At 36.0% G+C, this 20,311-nt stretch overlaps 1 protein-coding gene across 9 annotated transcripts in view; it reads left to right on the top strand.

Annotated features, from left to right (window-relative positions):
• The window catches only part of STXBP5 (syntaxin binding protein 5), a 106,009-nt gene that overhangs the window by 18,866 nt on the left and 66,832 nt on the right, over window positions 1-20,311 (top strand). For all 9 annotated transcript variants that reach the window (XM_075087997.1, XM_075087996.1, XM_075087994.1 and 6 more), the window contains exons 3-4: window positions 8,591-8,672; window positions 9,531-9,631. In XM_075087997.1, coding sequence (XP_074944098.1) covers window positions 8,591-8,672; window positions 9,531-9,631 — 183 coding nt within the window. The remainder of the gene's footprint in view (window positions 1-8,590; window positions 8,673-9,530; window positions 9,632-20,311) is intronic.

Here is a 20,311-nt window from a genome sequence, read left to right as displayed (position 1 = left end):
GCTGGTGAACATTACTTTAGTTATTTAGAACATCTTCCAGCTTCTGCCCACTACTATTCTGAGTCTGGGGACAGTCATGTCAATTTTGTATAGACAGAGATAAACATCTATCTACCACCTTGATTTGGGGTCTAAGTTCCTACTTTTTGTCTATATAATGGAAGTGTTGATATTTTAATCCGTGACCCTCTTAGCACTAGTAAATACTTCAGAAGGCTGCATAAGCAAAAAGAAATGCTATACCTGTATCGCTATATATTGATAAAACTCCTAGTGATGAACTAAACTTTCTCCAAAAGGATGTTTGGATGAGGGATTTATTTCCATCATTGGTACAAGGCAAAATAGTGTGGGAAGCAAAAGGGTGGATTCCAGCCTCATCCACAAGTTAAGTGGTGAAGGATTGTATCCAGAGGGTGGAGCTAGTATCGGTACTGAGATAGAGATCACAGCAAATTCTGGGTGAGGAATTCAGACACGTGACCAACTTAAATTTTAACTAAAGGTGGTCTTTTAGACCTCTTCCTCATCCAGATCTACCAGCACTGTGTTGATAATGTTTTCAGTTCTGTCTCCTTTAGTCACCTGCTGCTTATGCCTTCTTTCTCAAAGCAAGTGAGTAAAAGAGGATATATGAGGAGTGATAAATTGAATAGCAAAGGTGAAGAATGCGACAAAACCTGGTTTGGCATAAGAGAGAAGAATTAAGATGGATTAATAGTTAATTTGAGACCTAAGGCATTGATGCCAAAAGGAAAGATGATATGAGAATAACAACTTCTGTAAAAGGAGAGAAATACTGAGGGATAGGGACAGGGTGGAATGTAGCTCATGTAAGTTGTAATAGTACCTGTGGTCTTATTCTGTATTATCCCAAAATGATGTAAAGGGTTAATGAGATACAAGTGAAACTGAGACTTGGTAGACTAGCCTAGCTTCTACTTTGTTTGTAGGGAGGGGACTGAAAAATGGCCTTGTAACTGAACAAAGTTGAGATTGAATGACTAGTGATTACAGTTAGTGTCTTCTGTCATGAATATCCAGTAGTCAGTGTCTTTAAAATAACTGAAGAGGATTTGTTTGGCAGGCAAGAGTTAAGAGTTAGGGGAAGTATTTCAGATCATGCTATGTGAATGAACCTAGCAAAGAATTGCTTTACAGTCAGAAATCAATGCTGATGGACAATAATTGATTGGGCAAGGATTGGCTATGTTCTTTGAAAATGTTAAGTTGTCCTTCTTATTAGATAATATCTATGGTTCTTTATGCTTTCATAAGTTAAACAAAATAGGTATATAAATTCACTTATCTAGTTGGCACTGTCTTTAGTCTTGGACAAGAAGCTATGGACATAAGAGGAAAAGCCTGGTTAACTATTAATATTGTGGTATAGTATGTGCTACCAAAAGGATGGATGAGGTAGGATGTCTGTAATAACATGTTAAAATTTGACATTAAAATTAAACTGGTTTAAATAGATGACAAATGAGCAGGCCTTGGAAGTATGCAAAAGAATACAAAGAATTTTGCCACCACATTTTGATGATTTTCCAAAATATGTAATTATTTCCTGGGTTTACTTTTCTGTATATAGTCTTTAGAAAACTTGAGTGAGTTAGCAGTTACCACTCATTTCACTGCATCTTGTGTAGTCAGAGCAACCATTATGCAGATGTCTTTGTAGCAACTGCCTACTCTTTCCCCTTGTGTTCTACCATTATCCTTCCCTTCCATCCCACCCAAAAAAATACTGGATTAGTCTCTTTTTTGCATTGTTAGTGCTGAAATACAGCTTTTAGACTAAAGTAGTAGAACCTGGATCAGAAAACATAGCAAGTAAAATCAAGGAAAACCTGTAGCCTTATTAATTTTTCGAAAATAGTATGATGTTTAGTCTAAATTGGTGTTTTTACCTCTTCATTTAACAGCATGCTTTGCTATCTGTGAATTGTGCATATAAAAACTTATAATTGCAAACAATTTTGTTTCTTGTTTGATTTTAAATCACAGGTTTTTAATCCTGTTTGCATTTGTACTACTTAATTACATCTTGTACTAATGAATGATTGCTTCGCACTGTCAGCTATGAGAAAATTCTACCAAATAGAGCCTTTACAGGAAAATCTGCTGGCACTTTTCATAGCTGTTTGGGAAATACTGTATTTGTCCATATTTATATAAGCAACTTTGAAGTTTAAGATTTACTCATAGCTATCATCATTGTTAGAAAACGGATTGGATATAAACAACTCACTATCCATTCCCTATCAGTTTTTATGCAAACTAGTTCAATAATCTAGTTTTAAAATACATAACTCATAATAATTTAAGCAAAAAAGTGGTTTTGTCCTTTAAAATTGCTGCAACTTCCTGTATACAGAAACTAGTTCATGAACTTTACCTGAGGTTTATGTACTCTGGTATTTTTCAAAACGGAGCTCCTTTTTTACCCTATCAATCCAAGATTTTTTTTTTAAGTTAACATTGAATCAGTTGGCTTCTGATGTTTAAAGGAGATGAGCATTGTTTTATAAACAAAGTGAATACTTAAGGGAGTTAATCTGCATTTATGCAGGAACTAATGTTATGGGTAGCTGGTTTGGAAATTGAGAAATCTAGCTTCTAGGCAGTTATGTAGTCACCACTTCACTGGAATTTCTAAAGCTGTGGTAGCAAACAACAGTAGTAGTTTGCTGTAACTTGTTAAGCTAATATGCTATTTGTAATAACATCTAACATCAACTGTTTAAATACCATACCTATTGTTTCCCCTTTTCCCCCAACAGAAAAAGAGCAGATTGTATGTTCCCTCTCTCTAGGAAAGCACAAACTCTTCTGAGTGTGTCAGCTGATGTGAAAACTGCTGAACTCAAATGGTATTAAATAATTTCATTATAATACATCTCAATACTCTTTTTGGAGGAAGAAAAACTATCTGGATACAGCCGCTCAGCCTTCACTGTTAATGAAAAAAAAAAAAAACACAACAAAACAACAAACAAAACACTGAACAGTTAATGTTATCTCAAACATTCGGAATTTTGGATAATGTTAAGATTCCTAGAAAATGAGAAAAATCTGTGTTCCGATCTCTGTAAATGGTCTCTTCCATTTTATCTTTTTGTATTCCCTCCTGTCTTCTCCAAGAGAATGCAAAACCTCTGGGAAAAACCTGTTGGTAGCCTTCCAGGACTGAGATCCGAGTCCCTTTATCTCTAAGGTGCTTTGCGTTATTTTCATCCTTATGACTAACAGAATGAAGCTGAATGTAGAATTCATTTTTTTATTGCCTGAAAGTTATAGTTCTTTACTCTCTAGAGACACTTGATTTGGTTTCCAAGTATAATATGTAAGGTTGACTTTTTTCTGTCCAAATAATGAGGTCAAACTGTATCAGGATATTGGCTAATTTGCAAGTGCTGTATTTGCACAGAAGTTGCAGCCAGTGTCTTCTGACTGTCTGTAACTGGCTTCCTTTTCCTTATCCTCTTTCCTTACTGTCTGTTTTCTTGCCTTCTCACTCTCCTTAGCTGGCAGAAGGAGAATGTGTCATAATGGTCTGGCTGGAATTCCTGTAGTAAATTGTTACTAGTAATTTGATAGTATTTCCACCTAATGAATGTTAATCTCAGTTTTAAAGCCCTAGTTTGTTTTTGTTTGGTGCTGTTATTTACATATAGGAAAGTGGATCTGGAATGGTAAAAAATATTATTGTATCCTTTTGCAGACATAAACACTGAGACATGGGGAAGAATAAAGGTCTGCTTAGCTGAGTAATATAAACACAGCAAGATGCTATATAGGCCTAAAGCTTTAGAAGGAATCTCTATAATCCTAAAGTTGTCGAAAAACAGTGATGTGATATACAGTATCATTGGTATGGACATCAGGATTGATACAAGCATACCGTTGGTATGCAGATCAGAATTGGTATGAAGTCTAAAACTCTCAAAGTATTTTGTGGATTTGTATTTTATCTTGTTTGGTAACACATGGGTGTGGAAGGTCAAAGTTAGTTTTGTAGACAGTGTGACTGTTCTGACTTCGTGAATAACACTCTTGCTAAATAGCTGTGTGTCTTGATAGGTTGTTCTTTGAGATTGCATCTGTGTGAGAGATCATGCTTCTGTATGTGCAAGTAATAGTATTGATAAGGTCTAGGTGTAGGTAAGATTGACAGTTAAAGTTGCATGAAGGTGCTCTTGTACTACTTTAATCCTGCTTAGAAGTATCAGCAGGACTTTATGGTACTCTGTAACTTGATGTAAATTAAGTATTTATCTTATGTTGGATTGTATCCAGACTTGGCAATGGTGAGTAATGCCAAATTTTTAATCTTTATATACTTAGAATACCGTTTGGAAATCTCACCATCATTGTGTGTTTTTCTTACGTTACAATAATTCTTGGAGACGACAATCAGAGCACATACAAAAGTGTGTGCAAAATAAGTGGTGGCTTTGCCTATAAAAATAATTCAGGGTCTGATTAAGTAAAGTGGAAAACTGCTACATAGCAATGACTATAGTAAAACATGCAGATATAATATGCAGACCTGGAGTGCTCTATGCTACAGACTGGTATACTTAAGAATACTGTGAGTAATCTGCTGTCTTTTGAGTTTTGTATGTAATTCAGGCCAGTGTTGCGTGTTTTCCTCTAGTCAGAGATTTATTTTTTCCATCAGAATTGTCAACTGTTTAAGTACTGTAAGGTGTTACAGCTACAGTTTTCAGAATTGTCTAGGAACGAATTTTAAAAGCTGCTACAGTTTCAGATTTGTCTTCAAAATCTAAAGCTATTGTAATAGTAGCAAATCTGATACAGGATACAGGTCCATATAATGTGCTGTATTATCAACCTTTTACAGCAGTGTAATGACATGAAGATACAAATATCTGTGTGGTGATAGTTTGGGGGGTAACTTATATTATGAATGTGTCTATATATATAACTGACTTGTGCTAGGGACTGAATTGATAGCTACAGTTTTTGCAACTGTCCCTTATGTCAGATGCGTCAACCACAGGTGAAGAACCCAATGTTCCCTAAGTCTACTTAGGGTAACTTAAATTAAAGCATTAAAAAGAAGACTGTTCTTCTGAGGCTTTTATAAATATTCTGGAATTATTTTTCTCTTTCAAAATATGACTTCTAAGGGCAGATATGCACTGAGTTACTCCTGTGTAGATAAGCTGTAAATAATAGTAATAATTTTTAAAAATAATATATTGCAGAGAGCTCACGTATCACTAATTGAAATGCTTTAATTTTGCCTGGAGGAAAACTGTAAGCTTAGGTCTGAAGCTGGTTTGGAATAAAAATCTTCTAGAACTGTTGCCTTTTCTCATAAAGTAAAATGGGTATCACTATGTGATACTAAATTAGTGTGATACTGTGCTTTTCTTATGTATGACCTATAGTTCTAGTGTTTATGAAAATAAACACTGTTAGGACGTGTGTGTTATCTCTTCCTTCTCTCAGCCACAGTATTTGTCTCTTGCCTGCTTTTTCAAAAAAACATGCAGTGAAGGCAATGAATTACTAGTGTTTTCTAGGGTTAATTTCCTAACGGCAGTGGGGAACATGGAAGCAATATTCAATGGTACAGCTGAGAAGATATTCATTTATTCAATTGGTTAATATTTGGAATAGGAGATGAAGCAGGAATAGTAGAAAGAAATACTTGGAAGTGAAGGAGGAAGGCTGGATCTTTGATTAGAAAACTGCTCAGAGCAGACGATTTCCTCTAGACCTACCCTAGGTCTTTGGCAGAGAGTTTTTCCTGTCCACAAAATTAAAGTGCTCTGCCCATCTTGTCATTATTCATTATAATGTTTGCCTGTTTTGGGGACTGCGGTGTGGTAGATGATCACTGCTTAGTACAGTGAGCTGTCCTGCCTTAAGCACACATATGCATGCATAAAGGATTTGGACAACCTGCATTCCCTGAGATGCTGCCTGTTTTGCATGGTTGAGAAATGATTAACATGTACGGAAATGGGCATGTACTATTACCTTTCTACAGTCAGTATTTGTGACATGCTTTTTTCTACTCAGCACCCTGCAAAACTGGGAAGCTTTGCATTGCTTTAGAAAAGATTAATGCTGTTTAAGAGGACGATATTAATTTGAGATGAGAAGAATATTTTTAGCTACTAGGTGAAGAAGTGAAGATGACATAATCCTTGGGTAAGGGAACTAAATGGGACTAGCTGCAAGGACTATTTTTTTCCTGTAACTCTAAGCACTATAGAAGAGGCCAAACTTTATTTTCAGATCTGCATATGAGGCTTCCACTAATTTGTCAAAAAGAAACTTCCTCTGAATGTTTAAAGGTTGTGTAAACTTATTCCCAGTGCTACATATTTACTCATTTCTGGAGAGAGAACTGGTTCAGGTATCCTGGAAAATGCAAAAGGATTTTTTTGTTTAAAGAAACATTCAAGTATTATTAATACTGACTAGTTATAACTGTGCTTCCAGAAATATTTGTATCAGAAATGCTTAAAAAAACCCCAAACATCTGAGTGATAGAATTTGAGGGTTGGAGTAACCTGAGGAATCCATGGGCTCCTCCATTTTTCTGGGTCATACTCCTCTTGTTTTGAGGTAGCTGTAAAGCCTCAATTTGAAATAAACTGTGGTGGGTGAATGAACATGGGTTATGTTTAATGGTATTAGAAGCTGATGTTCAGGGGAGGGGCTGGGGAAATATTTTGTTATAAAACTACCTGTGTCAGTGCAAATAAATAACAAATTATAAAATTCAGTTCCTTATAAACATCTGAATTTCATTTTCAGAAATAATTTTTTGTCTATTTCTGAAAATATTAATTCAAGTGAATGCAGAAGCATGAGCAAGGCTGAAACAAATCTGCTCTGGAACTTCTGGCATTCCTTGTGGGGATATTTTTTCCAGTCTGGCATTTGTGTAGTCAATCCATACTTAATTGAAAAACAATGGTTTTACGTTAAAAGTATTCTGTATTTATGTAGGAAGGTATCATTTATAGGTACAAGCCCCACCCCAGGTTTAAGCTCTTTTTTTTTGAGTTATAAATTGCCAGAAGTCAGATGACTACTTTGTACAGGAAACATTGATAATAATTTAAAATAGAAGGAAAAAAACAGGTGAGGCAAGCTGGCCCTTTAAGCCCTTCGATGCCAGAACAAAATTAAATTACTAATTCTGTTCAGGGAAGAAAGCTGGTATTAAATTTGCTGGATTATTCAACATCTGTTTAGTGTATATCTCTCATCACTTAGCTGGATGTTATGCAGATTCACTAATCTTGGAGAATGTGATTGAAATTTAGAAGTTAAAATATGGTGGTGTGTTGAAGCAGACTTATTCCCATCGTAGGTCTACTTATATTTTATCTTGCGAGTTTAGAGGTTGAGCAGGAAATGTGTTTGAGTTTTGATTTGCATACAATGTAATAGTTTGTTCAGCCTTTCAACTGTCTCTAGTGTGAATGCATATATTTTTAAGAGTATTTGTATCCACTTTGATTTTGATCAACAGTTTCTTCATAAATGGAAAACTTGCAGAATGGGTGAGAGTTGTACTGTTTGATTAATTTCTAGTGTACACTGAGAGAAAAAATTGTACACTATTCCCTGTTTTGCATACATCTTTGGAATGATTTCTTTTCTTCCAAAGACTAAGGGGCCTGTTTAAAACAAGAGGTGTTCAGCTCTTTGACAAATTACACACCAGAAACCCAGGGCATACTAGAATGATGAAATACTGACTGCTTTGCATAATTCATCTGGACTTGCGTTATTTCTGCTCCATCTCCTAGAGGTTGGAGAATTTCCTTAACTTCTTATCAGAAGAAAGGGGATAACCATATTTGAAATACAGAATCTTTGCAACTAATATATGAATCAAGTATGGAGAATTGAAAGAATCTGTGTTGCTGCTGCTTCTGTTTGATATTCATTATGGAAGTATAGGGCTGATTTATGTGTGGGAGGGAAAATTAACAAGCTTTTGTTATCTCATAGTTGGTGTGAATCCAGGAAGTCTTGATCAGAGATCCTGGAAATTTGTATTGTACATAACTTCCCATTGACTCCTCCATATTTTGGCTACTGATCTCTATCTCTGTCACAGCAGATTTGTTAACATCTGTTGCATTATTCAGCTCTTCTTTCATCTGGAAGTAGTGTTCAAAAAGGAGATAAAGCTCCTTTAGCACTTGAAAAATGTGATCATTTGCTTATGATGCTTATTTAGATAAACTTTGTTTTATACTAGTCCTGATATTTAACGCTGCTAAAATAACTGCTTAATCATTCTCTTATGTTCTCATTGATCCCTTAACTAACTATAAGTTAAGCAGTTATACATAATTTTCATATTCCACGGGGATAAATGGGCCTTTTGACTTCTTCTGTTACTTTGTTTATAGGCGATTTTTTGTGGTGATCGCTCAGATCTATGTGGTTAAATATGAATGCACTAGCTAGAAGCAGGATGTTAACCTGTTTGAATGTGGTATTAGGTATGGTGACAATGTTTGGTGTTTGGTTTTTTCCTATGTTACATACCACAATTGTTCCTTAATGGTACCAATTCCAGCTTTGGTCGGCCAGGAGTTGAATGCTACTGCCAACATGACAGTGGAGCTGCAGTAATCCAGCTTCAGTTCCTGATTAATGAGGTTAGTGAAATGTTGTACATACTCTGGATCCTCTCTGAGTTACGGAGTGTTTTTTCTTCAACTTCTCATTAAGCAAGCATCAAAATCACTAACACAAGTGACTCTTAACATGAATGGCGAACAGTAATAACAATTATAAATGAATTGACTTTCTAATTTTAGAAAATGTTTGACTAACTGCTGAAAATATCTTTGTCTCTAGAGTACTCTTTTGCTATAAGCAAGAACTCTTTTCCTGGGAGTATTTATTCATGCCATTGAACATTGCAAGCTCTCTCTTGAAGTAGTAAAGTACATTTTTAATAGTACTAATAGCTTTTGGAGGTAGTTAATCTTATTTTGATAGAGTTACTGTTTTAGACACGAGCTGAGCAATGATCCCTAATCTAATCCCTCAGTAATGTCAGGTGTGTTTTTTCTTGGGGTCTAGCAGCTGAGATCTGGCTGCAGTGCTATTCTTCTTGGGGCCAGATTTGTAGGGGGGCTTCTAACTCAGAGGAATGGTGAAGTCAAGCCTCACTAGATTTGTCAGCACATAAATAGCATTTGAGTTCATTGCTTAATTTCTCCACAGAGAAATTAAGGGGCATGAGGGAACTGATGTTCACACACCAGATAAAGCTGCTCCTTCTCCATCACCCCTCAATCTAGCACTGAACTAAATGAGTGAGCTGGATGACATGTGATCAGATCGGTTATCTCATTACTACTACTTAGAATTTACCTGTGCTGTGGTGTTTATCGGCATGCTTATAAATTTTTTCATCCTGGTAGCAAATATGTAATATTTCCCCTATGATGATATTTTCATAACCCTAGTAACATAATGAATTGACTAAAACCTTTTCTCTCTCATAGGGAGCTCTTGTGAGTGCCTTGGCTGATGATACCTTACACCTTTGGAATTTGCGTCAGAAGAGACCTGCTATACTTCATTCACTCAAATTTAACAGAGAACGGTAGGGATTGGATTATTATTGATTTGCCCCTTACACTATGTAAGATCAGATTTATTAATGCAATCCAATTCATAACTTGTTAAATAATTAATTGGAATTGGATTTACATTGGGTTTGAGTTGCAGGCTCTTAAGGCCCAAGTGTTTGTGAGTAGACACAAGATGATCTAAACTGAGATGACTCTTCTATTTCTTTGCATATTTCATTGCTGAACATCAATTTTTCCAACTTTAAAATATGAAGGGATAGCAGACTTTCAATGTATGTCTCCAAAGGAATTTTGGAACAAAAAGTGTGTGTATGTGTGTGCACCAACAAGACAACAGGAAAGCCAGTTTAATTTTATAATTGGAATTTTTTCTTTCCTTGGTGACAAATTGGATTTCTGCAGTGTTAGAGCTCCTGTGAGTATCAGAAGGTGATAACCACATGCATTTTGACTAACAGTATTGAGACTCAGGTAACAGTGTTGTAAGCAAGCTAGGGAGACGTCTTAGATTAAACTTCTAAAAGTTAGTTGATTAAATATTTGCAAAATATGTGTATCTTTTTTAACAATAAGTAGTCCTTCCCTTTTGGGAAGTAGCCCTTTTTCAGTACGGGTAAAGTCTCAGCTGGAATGCTATGTCTACTTTTGAACACCGTGCTTCAGAGGTGGACTGCTTGGGGAGCTCCAAGGATACTAGCAAGAACAGAGTAATCTGTGACTGACATTTCAGTTGAACAGCACAGGAAGTAATAAGCTCTAAGGAATGGGTCCCTTTTGAAGTTGTTTCTATGATCACCCTGCATAAACTTTTTACCAGACCCTGAAGTGATAGGACAAGGGATAATGGCTTTAAACTGAGAGAGTAGATTTAGATTAGATGTAAGGAAGAAATTCTTCGCTCTGAGGGTGGTGAGGCACTGGAACAGGTTGTCCAGAGAAGCTGTGGATGCCCCATCCCTGTCAGTGTTCAAGGCCAGGTTGGATGGTGCTTTGAGCAACCTGGTCTAGTGGAAGATGTCTCTTCCCACAGCAGGTGGGTTGGACTTCGATAGTCTTTAAAGGCCCCTTCTGACCCAAACCGTTCTGTGATTCTAGCTGTTACGCACAAAACAAAGCTCTGACAGAGCAAAATTCTGTGCCCCAAGGGAGTGACGGTGTTCCTTTATGAACTATAAAAGCCAAATGGAGAGAAATGCAAGTCACAACCTCTACTTTAACGAGGACTATCCAACTACAGGAGATGTAGTGGTGTATCCGAACTGAATTTTGTCCCTCTCCTTTCTCCCTTCTTTCTTAAATGAATCCTGCAATATAAATACAAAATTCAGATTTGCAGCCTGAAACCACGCTTGGACGTTGGCTTCTAACTACTGATTTAAAATAGATACCTGAGGGGGTGATTCTAATTGTGTGTAAATCAGTTGGAAGCTGGCTTAGTCTTAGATATCTTTGGTTAAACAGAGTGGAATTCTAAACCATCATTTTCCTGTAAATGTGGTGGTCTCTCTAGCAAAACCTTTTACAGGGAGTTGAACTGTGTGTCGTCTTATGAGAAAGAGGGGTGGGGGTGGAAAGGAGTCCAGGTCACTCATGTCACATCAATGGTTGCATTTGTTGTTAGTTTTGAGAGAGTACCGATTTTTCCAGGAAAATCTGTGCCTTGCTAAAAGAGGCGATGAGAGCACCATAGTTACCAAGAGTGGTGAAGGTATAGTTTGAAATAAGGGCTGGTTCTTCTAGTAAGTTTAATCTTAGTGTCCACCGTAATAGCATATAGAAGTAGCTAGAACAATTAAGATCCCAGAACCATACATTGTCATAGCAGCTTATTAAGTTGTGCGGGCTGACTCTTAACTGTTTTCAAATATTCTGTTTTATTTTCACTATTTTCTAAGATAAAGCTTTATAAAATAAAGTGTAATCTCATTACTAAGGAATTACTTTGATTTTGAACTTAAGAAAATTGCACTATTTCACTGCTAATTCTAAATAGATGTCCTTGTAACACTAAGTTCTTAGTAATTATATCCAATATGTTTGATATGTTATGTGAATTGGAAGTAAATGGGCTTTGCTTAGGTCAGTTTTATGAAGTATATTAACTACTAAGTTTATTGAAGAGTGTACATGAATATAACTGGATCTTCTCAATTCACAAGCACCAAGTTTAGATACTGACTTAAATTTAAAAGATTTTATTATGTTGTGGGATTAAGATTTTCTTATAAGGATAACTAAATCCTCAAACAGGAATTATTTAAAATATTAAATACTACAACAGAGCCTTGTAGCAGTATCTTCTCTAATGATATTTTAATTTGCCAGTTTGTGCAGGAAACTTCAATATCTTGGAAATTACTTCAGGTAGAAGAATAAATAAGTTAAACTGGAAAAAATGTCCTTGGAGGGGAAACAAAGCCAAATCTTACTACACGACTGAAGCAACTATTCAAGTTAGATGTGAACTAGAAGGTTGGTTGTAGTGTAGAAAACTAACTGTAGCAGTTAGTTACTCAAATTAAAGGATATTCTAATCTCAAACCATTCTTGAGCTGTGTTCTTTTAAAAAAAAATTATAAAGCTCAGTTGTTAATGGATTCTGTATTCTCCTGGCACAGCCTTCTACCAGGTCTGGCTAATTCCTTGCTTTTAGCCATATGGAAGATTAACTGCCCAATATTTAACAACACAATTTCTAGATTTTGTATTTGTTTCTCCTGCTGGTAATTCAGTTTGGCTAGGTAGCTTTCAGGCCTGTTCTGAACATCTTTCAAATAAGGAATGAAAAACAGACGGAGTTTGTTTATAAATGCTTGTGTCACATGCTAAGTATTTTGTATACTTACCTGAAAATTGAGTTAGAGTATTAAATTACCTGTAAATTAATTCAGAATACAGTATCTAGTATATGACTGGAAAGTATGAATTCTTGCTTCCTCTAGTCATTAATTTTAAGAACAGGGAGTGGTGAAAGCGAGTTGCTTTTTCTTTTAAAATAATTCTCTGCCCATTACAGACTTTGTTCTGAGCTGTGGAATGTATCTTCATTAGGTAACTTGCAGCTTCTTAATTTGAGCAAACATTTCTTCAAAAGTAGCAGCCAAGAGTTTCTAAAGATGCTGCTTTCTGCTGAATCTTTAAATGAGTTGAGTATCTGTGGAAAAGAAACTGTCCATTTAATATATTCATAGCTCTTGACTCTTTTGTACCGGTGATGGTTACTAATTTGAAGCAAGTCTTCTGAACTGGTAATTGATGAAGTTTTTATGTATAACCAATCTGTTAGTTGCAATTGCTGGCAGATGTCAGAAGCACAGTGTGAAACAAGCTGGTTTTGCAAGTTTTCTAGCCTTTTGTTCCTGTTGCATTTGTGTGGGTTTTGCAGCTGCTTCATGTTCTGGTTACCAGACAAAAGTTAGAAGATATTAAACAAATGTCATACCAAGCTTAGCCACTGTTCCTTGACTGTGGGAAGTGGTGTGCAGGGGCCAGGACAAAAATGCATAATGATATTTACAGGCTGGGGGTTGCTTGTGTGCCTTGTCATGCAAGTTGAAAGTGTATAAGTATTACCTCTTTGCAGAATGCACAATTCAGCATGTGAACTTATTTAGTATCCCAGGTTGTGTACTTTTCTAACATTTATTCAGTGAATAACAATGTAGTTTGTCATCTACATACCTGTATAATTATGGAACATGCATAGTCAAATTGTTGTATGTTCATATGTAACACAAGCCTCATGTCAAATTTGTTTTGACTTAATAGCAAATGTTAATGTTAGGCTAGATTTAACTCTGAAATAAGCATAGTTAATGCTTCTTATTAGAGTAAATACTGAAAGCATGTTGTGAGGCAGATATCCAGTCTGGCTTTAGTTTTCTTGTCATGCAAGACATGTTAAACTTTGTGCTGATCTAAGGTGCAAGAGGTCAAACACACAGCACTGATGAGCCAGGGACTTTCACATAACCAACTGAAGAGAGGGTGAGGTGACAGACTAACTTGATTGAAAAAACAAAAACAAAACAACCTAAAACAACAACAAAAACAAACAAAAACCAAACCCAGCCACCATGAGTGGTGTGGGATGACAAATTTGAGTCTCTCTTGCTGCAAACCAAACCAATCAGCTTTACATATAAGCACAAAGAATTTTAGTTATCTAAGACTTGCATCCTTCCTGAGCTGATACTCCCTGTTCTAATGCCAAAAGAAAAAGTTTACTTGCTTTGTGACTTACCATAAAGATAAGAACCATAGCATAAAAATAGAACTGCTTAGTGTGTGTTTTGCATATTGATCACTGTATGCATTGATAGCAGTTTAGTTTAATACATCAACTTTTGTGCTGTGGGATTTAAATAGTTTTCCTCAGCATGAGACTGCACAATTCAGTCACAAAATTATGCTTTAAGTGTCACTGGCTTTGTATCCTGCTGTAAACAGGAACTTCAGCATTGTGTTAAAACACAAACTGTCTAGAGTGAATGAAAAACCCCACTTGTATTTACTTCTTATTAATAAACAAGACTTAACTTTTTTATGACATGTACCTTGTCTTGTTAGATGCTCTTAACTTTGTACTCAGCTCATGCATTAGCAGATGGTGGCTGAGAGAGAATTTTTCCTTCCACCTCACTGAATTTATAAACTGACCAATTCTGCCACTTTGTGGATAACAGAAGGACATACATGTTTTCTTTTCTGTGAGAGCAGGTGATGATAGACATTGTTTATGGGGTTTTGGTTGTCGGCTTTTTTCTCTCCCTTTCTGTGTATCAGTAACCCTGTTTCACTTCCAGCCTTTGAGGTCTGGCTTTTTTCCCTTTGCCCTGTGTGTTTCGGGGTAGGATTATAGTATAATGAACAGAAGGATTACAGATACATATCCAAACAATACTACTGAGAAGTTAAATATTTGGAGTCTCTGCAGAGTCAGTGATATACCAAGTACAAGTTTAATAGATGACACAACTGGGTTTTTCACACATAACTAAGTTGTTTTATACTTTGTAAACTATCTGTCTTCTTGAGTGAAAGGAAATGATCCCTGGGTCTGCTTGCCTTCATGGCATCATACAAAACCTTCTTTTAACTGGTTGGCTTAAAAATATTCCTCAATCGGTGATCCACTAGATGATGTAATTAAAAGTTTTATCATGTTTCAAGAAGTTAGCAGGAGAAAATGAACTTCTTGACAGTCTGGATTTGCTGCAGATGTGAACGTCTCACACAAGATCAGATTGCTTTGAAAAACATTTTCTTGAGGCCATGCATGCACACAGTCCCACATGTCAGTACAGCTGATGGAACTGCAGTTGCATCAGTTGCCTTCTGCTGCCTTTGGCACTGAGGCAGAACTAAAGTGCTGAGTCCCATTACTCTGAGATTTCAGGTTTCTAAGAAGCAGTTTTTACAAAACTTTCTCCGTTGCCCTGTTAGCTTTTCTTGCGCACTGACTTTCACAGTGGTACGAGGCACGTAATGACCAACTGCCATGTTCCTGGGCAGAATTCAACCTCTAGTCTTTAAGCCCTGCCTGTCGGACAGACTTTTTTCCATCAGTGTTGGTGTAATTCTTCTGTCTCCTGTGGGAAAGCTATATCTCTGACATGGCCCTAGTATTGATCACATCAGTGGTGACAATTTAATTTCTGTTCTTGGCTCTTGCTTTCCCGTTACTCCATCTTGACACACTAGTGTACAGCACAGCTCAGATACTGAACATAGGTACTTCTCAGCTGTGTTAGAGGCAGCCCTTCGAGTAAACATATTTGGAAAAGCATCGTGTGCAGTGCTGTTATGGGATATAAATGGAATTGAAGCACCTGGTCCAGTTTCTATGATATACTGCATTTATCCACGTAGTCTTCTGAGGGGGCATTTTTGGGATGCATTGAAGAGGAATTCTTATGCATGTGCCTTCTGTCCCTTCAGGCCTTTTCTATATAGGTAGGTATTTTAAGCTTACTGCAGTTACCAGTATATCATTCTGACACTGGTCCTTGACTGTTTATGCCCATTGAAGGCTTGACAAGGGACTGCAGACATGGAGTCTAGGCTAACATAAGAACTAAACTTCTCAGGCTCTGAATTTTGCATGGTGGCTATCTTATGCATGAAAGGTTGAAGATACAGGTATGCGGAATACCACTTGGATAGATTAACACTTCTTAGAAGACTTTTATTTTGTGGATACAATAATGATTTGAACAGCTAGTGTAATTACAGTAACTGCAGACCTATAATGATAGCCTGAGGTTCTAGAAATAGTTTCAGTGACTTAAAAATAAAATCTGTTTTCAGTGTTTGTCATTCATCAGAGTATTTGTCACTGTGCTTTGTTCAAGCAGTGGAAAATTCTGAAGGACGTATAATATTTCATAGTGCAGTAGACTAAGGAAAGGTAAAGATTAATTTAGAAGCATTTCTGTTCTCATAATAATACACTCAAGATAACAGCCTGTCATTTTATATATATTTCCCTTAAAAGCATAATTCTTTGGCTTACATATTAATTTAAAAAATTGTATTACTTGATATTTCTGTAATTAAATTCCTCTAGGGAATACTATCGCTTGCTTTAATCACTATTTTAATACACAATGTGAAACAACCACAATTAAGGTTTTTCTTAACTATCTTTGACAGATTATCAGAAAAGGCACATGGTCTGCAGTTAAAGGAAATACCTTCAGTAGGCTTACAAATGGCTTCTGAAAGACTCTCCTGTCACTGCTAATACTCTCCTATAAGCAATAGCATGAATTACATTTTAGGTACAGTAAGGAGAAATACTTTGAGGGTTTTTCTTTTATCAGTGTTTTCTACTGCTAATGTTCCACTGGGTTTTCTGTATATAATTCTGTGTTCTTGGACTATTGGTTCAACTCTTAAACTCTTACAAATTCATTTCACAGGAAAGTGAAATTTCTTGTGGGTTGTTTTTTTTTTTTTTTCTGGAAGGGGGGTGGCAGGGGAAGGAGTGGCTTTGCAAATATATATGCAGTGAGGAGGAAGATTTTGTGCTTAGGGAAAAAGTACAGCTACAGCAGAGTTTAGAACTACCCTGACAGTTTTGGGGTTGCATAACAGTACCTCATTTTAGCAGTGATGTTAGCATATGTTAAAATTTTATTGTAGGTTTCAAATTAAAAAACCCAAACCTCCTTAAAGCATTGATGATTTCTATAAAGGGATTTTTTTCTTTGTACAGGTATGGGGAAGTGAAATACCTGAAATAAAGTGCTGTGCACAATACTTGTGTTATGCTAAAAGTTCAATCTGCTTCACAAAATGTACTATCCTTACTGAGGTAGCTGAAGTTTCCTTGGAGATAACGTGAGGAATCTGTTGTGCCATGAAAGAGCTGCCTGCAAAAGCCTGCTTTCTGTGATTAGTGGCTCAGATGGTCCCAGGCTGTCTCTTTAGATGCACAAAACTGGCCTATTATTTCTTAGATGCTTCTGTGCTAGTATTTTTGGAAAAAATAGCTTGATACAGGAGGAGTATGGCACTCTGCTTTTGACTGATATATTATTTCCAGGCAGTTGGGGTTTGTATGCAAGAAAGACTTACACCCAACCCAAGTAAAATACTTTTGCATCTGTAGCCTTTTTGATCTCTTCCCAACAATTGATTGTATTTTCCACAGTTACATACTTATCCATTTGGGCAGGGAGAGAGGGGGAAGAATGCTTGAGTTGTAGAAATGGCCAGAGCATTATATGGCAACTTCTGTTCATCTTAATATGTTATGGATGGAGGATATTATTCTAATCTTGTGGTGGCAGGAAGATAAGTTTCTGAAAGAAAAGTCTGCATTTTTCAGGAAAAAAACTGCTGGTTTTGGCCAAGTGTTAAATAAGCAAGTATTGCCTCACCACCAGAAAGACCCTGACATTTTGTTTCTATCCAACAAAACAAGTTTGAATCCCTTTAATCCTCAGCCCAACTTTCAGTGGAGCAAGCAAGGCCACCGAATACCACCTGTATGTTGACATGCTAGTATGCCTTCATTGGTCCTTGAGATGGTCATAGCTTCACTGAATTTTAGTTTTTAAGAGGGCTGTAACATTTCTAATGCTGTTTAAAATCTATGTAGTTTAAGGTGAAGCCTTAATCACTGAAGATTGAGGAGCTCAGTACATAGACTTTAATGTTGGAAATGTTATTCTGTAAATTGCCAAAATAAATGTAGTTATCTGAAATGAATCACCTCAGACAAAAATCTAATTGAATTACTGAAAATTGAAAGACATAATTTTCCTACTGAGAAAATAAAGAAAAAGCAAATATAATTTTATATTTGCAAATGGAGTAACGTTTACCATATCCAAGGTGAAATGGTAATTCTTTCATTATAGCGGGATCAGGATGACAAATCCCTTTTGGATTTAACGAGTCATCAGTTCTGTGAAACATAAAAGCTCTAAGAATATTTTTTTTAGGTTATATAAAAATCATATAAGACTGATTTCTGATTGTAGAAGACTGGTAAAAGCACACTTTGAAGGGTAAGGTTAAGAACCCTGTTTTATATGTGCTCATACTTAACAATTTTGAAGTCTCTTCAACCTCCTGCCTTTGAGAGCTTGTAAACATTTTGTGAAGTTTCTGTAACTCTGATTTACTCTTGGCGTGGAATCATTTCATTGCTTGCTAACTCTTGACAAAATTAATCTCACTTGCACAGAGGAGACAGTAAATTGAATATGGCTGCATATTCAAGAAGGCTATCAAGAGTATTGAGAAGTTGGACATTTCTTTGTGTTGCTTTTTTGCTATAGCAATCAAAGTTGCAGCCCCAACTTATATTTTTGCCCACCTTTTAAATGACATGAAATAAATTGTTTTTTTTTATAGTGAAAGTGTTGGATAACTGTAATTCACAATATTGACTCACAGATCAAGACAGATAGGCCCATGACCCTGCTCCTGAATACTCTTTCTGGCTGCTAGGCCATGTTTTAAGATCCAACTGGTCTGGCTGCCAGCTGCTTCTGGCACGTCGAGTCCTGGCACAAAAAGAAGCTGTGACGTTGCAGAGTGCTGAGGGTTTGTTTCATGCTGCATCTCTTTCCCCTTACCTGTGAACTGCTTGTAGTGGGAGAGCTCTCTTACTGGTCAGTAAGATTTTGGGGCCTGCCTAGGAAGTGTGTGTACAGGTGTATGCGATTTAGCTTCCACTAAAATATTTTTTTCAAGGATGTTGGGGAAATTCAAGTCTTTAAACTGAGGTGTTTGCAGATTACTGTAAACTGTAAACAAAATTTTTACTTAGTAAAAATGTTACAACCTCTGTAAGCTCAGTGAGTTGGAAGAGCGTTTTAAATCTTGTTGTATATAGTCCTTTTTCTGTGAAACATTGAAAGAAGTTAGTGCAGCCTCTTGGCTTAAATACTCAAGCACTAGAAATCTAGGTAGTTAAAAAATGGATAAAGTAAATATTTTCGTGAGAAAACTGCATTCCCTAACTGGAAAGAAATTAGTGATATAAATTAGTGATACAATTCTGACCCAGGTAGTATTACTACAGAAGCCTTAAATGTTGAAACCTGTAATACAAATTAACATCTTTTCAGCTGATTTTTTTTCACTGCTGCTGTTAGGCTTTGCTTTTGTGCTGGAATGTGTACATACAGCATCTAATGCAAAGGATCTAAATATGTTCTTTGCATAAATAATTATTAACAGGCTTGTGAAGTGATGCGTGGATTTGGCAAGAAGGGAGCCCAACTGAGAAAAAACAAGAACAAAAAAAAAATCTGTAAAGCTAAGGATTAGAGAGAACAAATTTCCATTGAATAACTGTTTTACCTTATCACTGAAACACTTCTGAAAGCCGAAGTTTGATAGTCCAGGTAGTCTGGCAATTTCATTCAGTATTGGGCCCTGTCAGATTAAAATGGTTTACAGTTTCCAGAAAGTTTCTAGATTCTAATTTCAAGTTAGTATTTTTATTGTATAGAAAAATCAGACCCTGTAGAAGCTTCAGTTCTTACACACATGATTTCCTTATCAAATTTGTAGAAATAGGAAACTAAGCAGGACCCAAGAGGCCAGAAGTAACCAGGCTTTCAAATACTAAGATTTGTACTGGAGCTATGGTCAAAGAACAGTTCTCTGCTGGTACAAACAGTCATTAGCTTTGGGGTTTTGTTCAAGTACTTCCTTCTAGCAGAAGAGAAAGCTATAAGGCAGAAAATTAAAATGTGGTTTAAGTAAAATAATAGCCCCAAATTTAGACTACTTATTTTAAAATAATAACTTTTATAGTAGTTCAGGATGGGTTTTAGGTTTGCTCCTTAGTGTATACTTTGGGTTACATGTAAACTTATATTTCTTATGCTTTATTTTTTTGCCTTTGTCTGCTTACTTGAAACCAGCTTAAGCTGAATAAGGCTACTTCTAAAAATCCTTTGTTATTTAAAACTTCAAATTAGATTTCAAAGGGAGATTTAGAGATTGTAACACAGGAATATTTTAAGTTTAATATTAATTAAGTTTATATTATTATAAATTAAGTTTAAGATTAATATGAATAATCTTGAACAAATACATTCAATATGAAAATTTTCAAAGGTGGCTGTGTAATTTTTATCTGAATGACTTAATAGTTTTAGAATAGCTTGGTTTCTATTTTTTGCTTATTCCAAGATTTTACATTGTGTATGTCTTACTTTTGT

The sequence above is a fragment of the Phalacrocorax aristotelis genome, chromosome 3 (assembly GCF_949628215.1).
Source record: "Phalacrocorax aristotelis chromosome 3, bGulAri2.1, whole genome shotgun sequence".
Lineage (NCBI taxonomy): Eukaryota > Metazoa > Chordata > Aves > Suliformes > Phalacrocoracidae > Phalacrocorax > Phalacrocorax aristotelis.
This window is presented reverse-complemented; position numbering and strand designations above follow the sequence as displayed.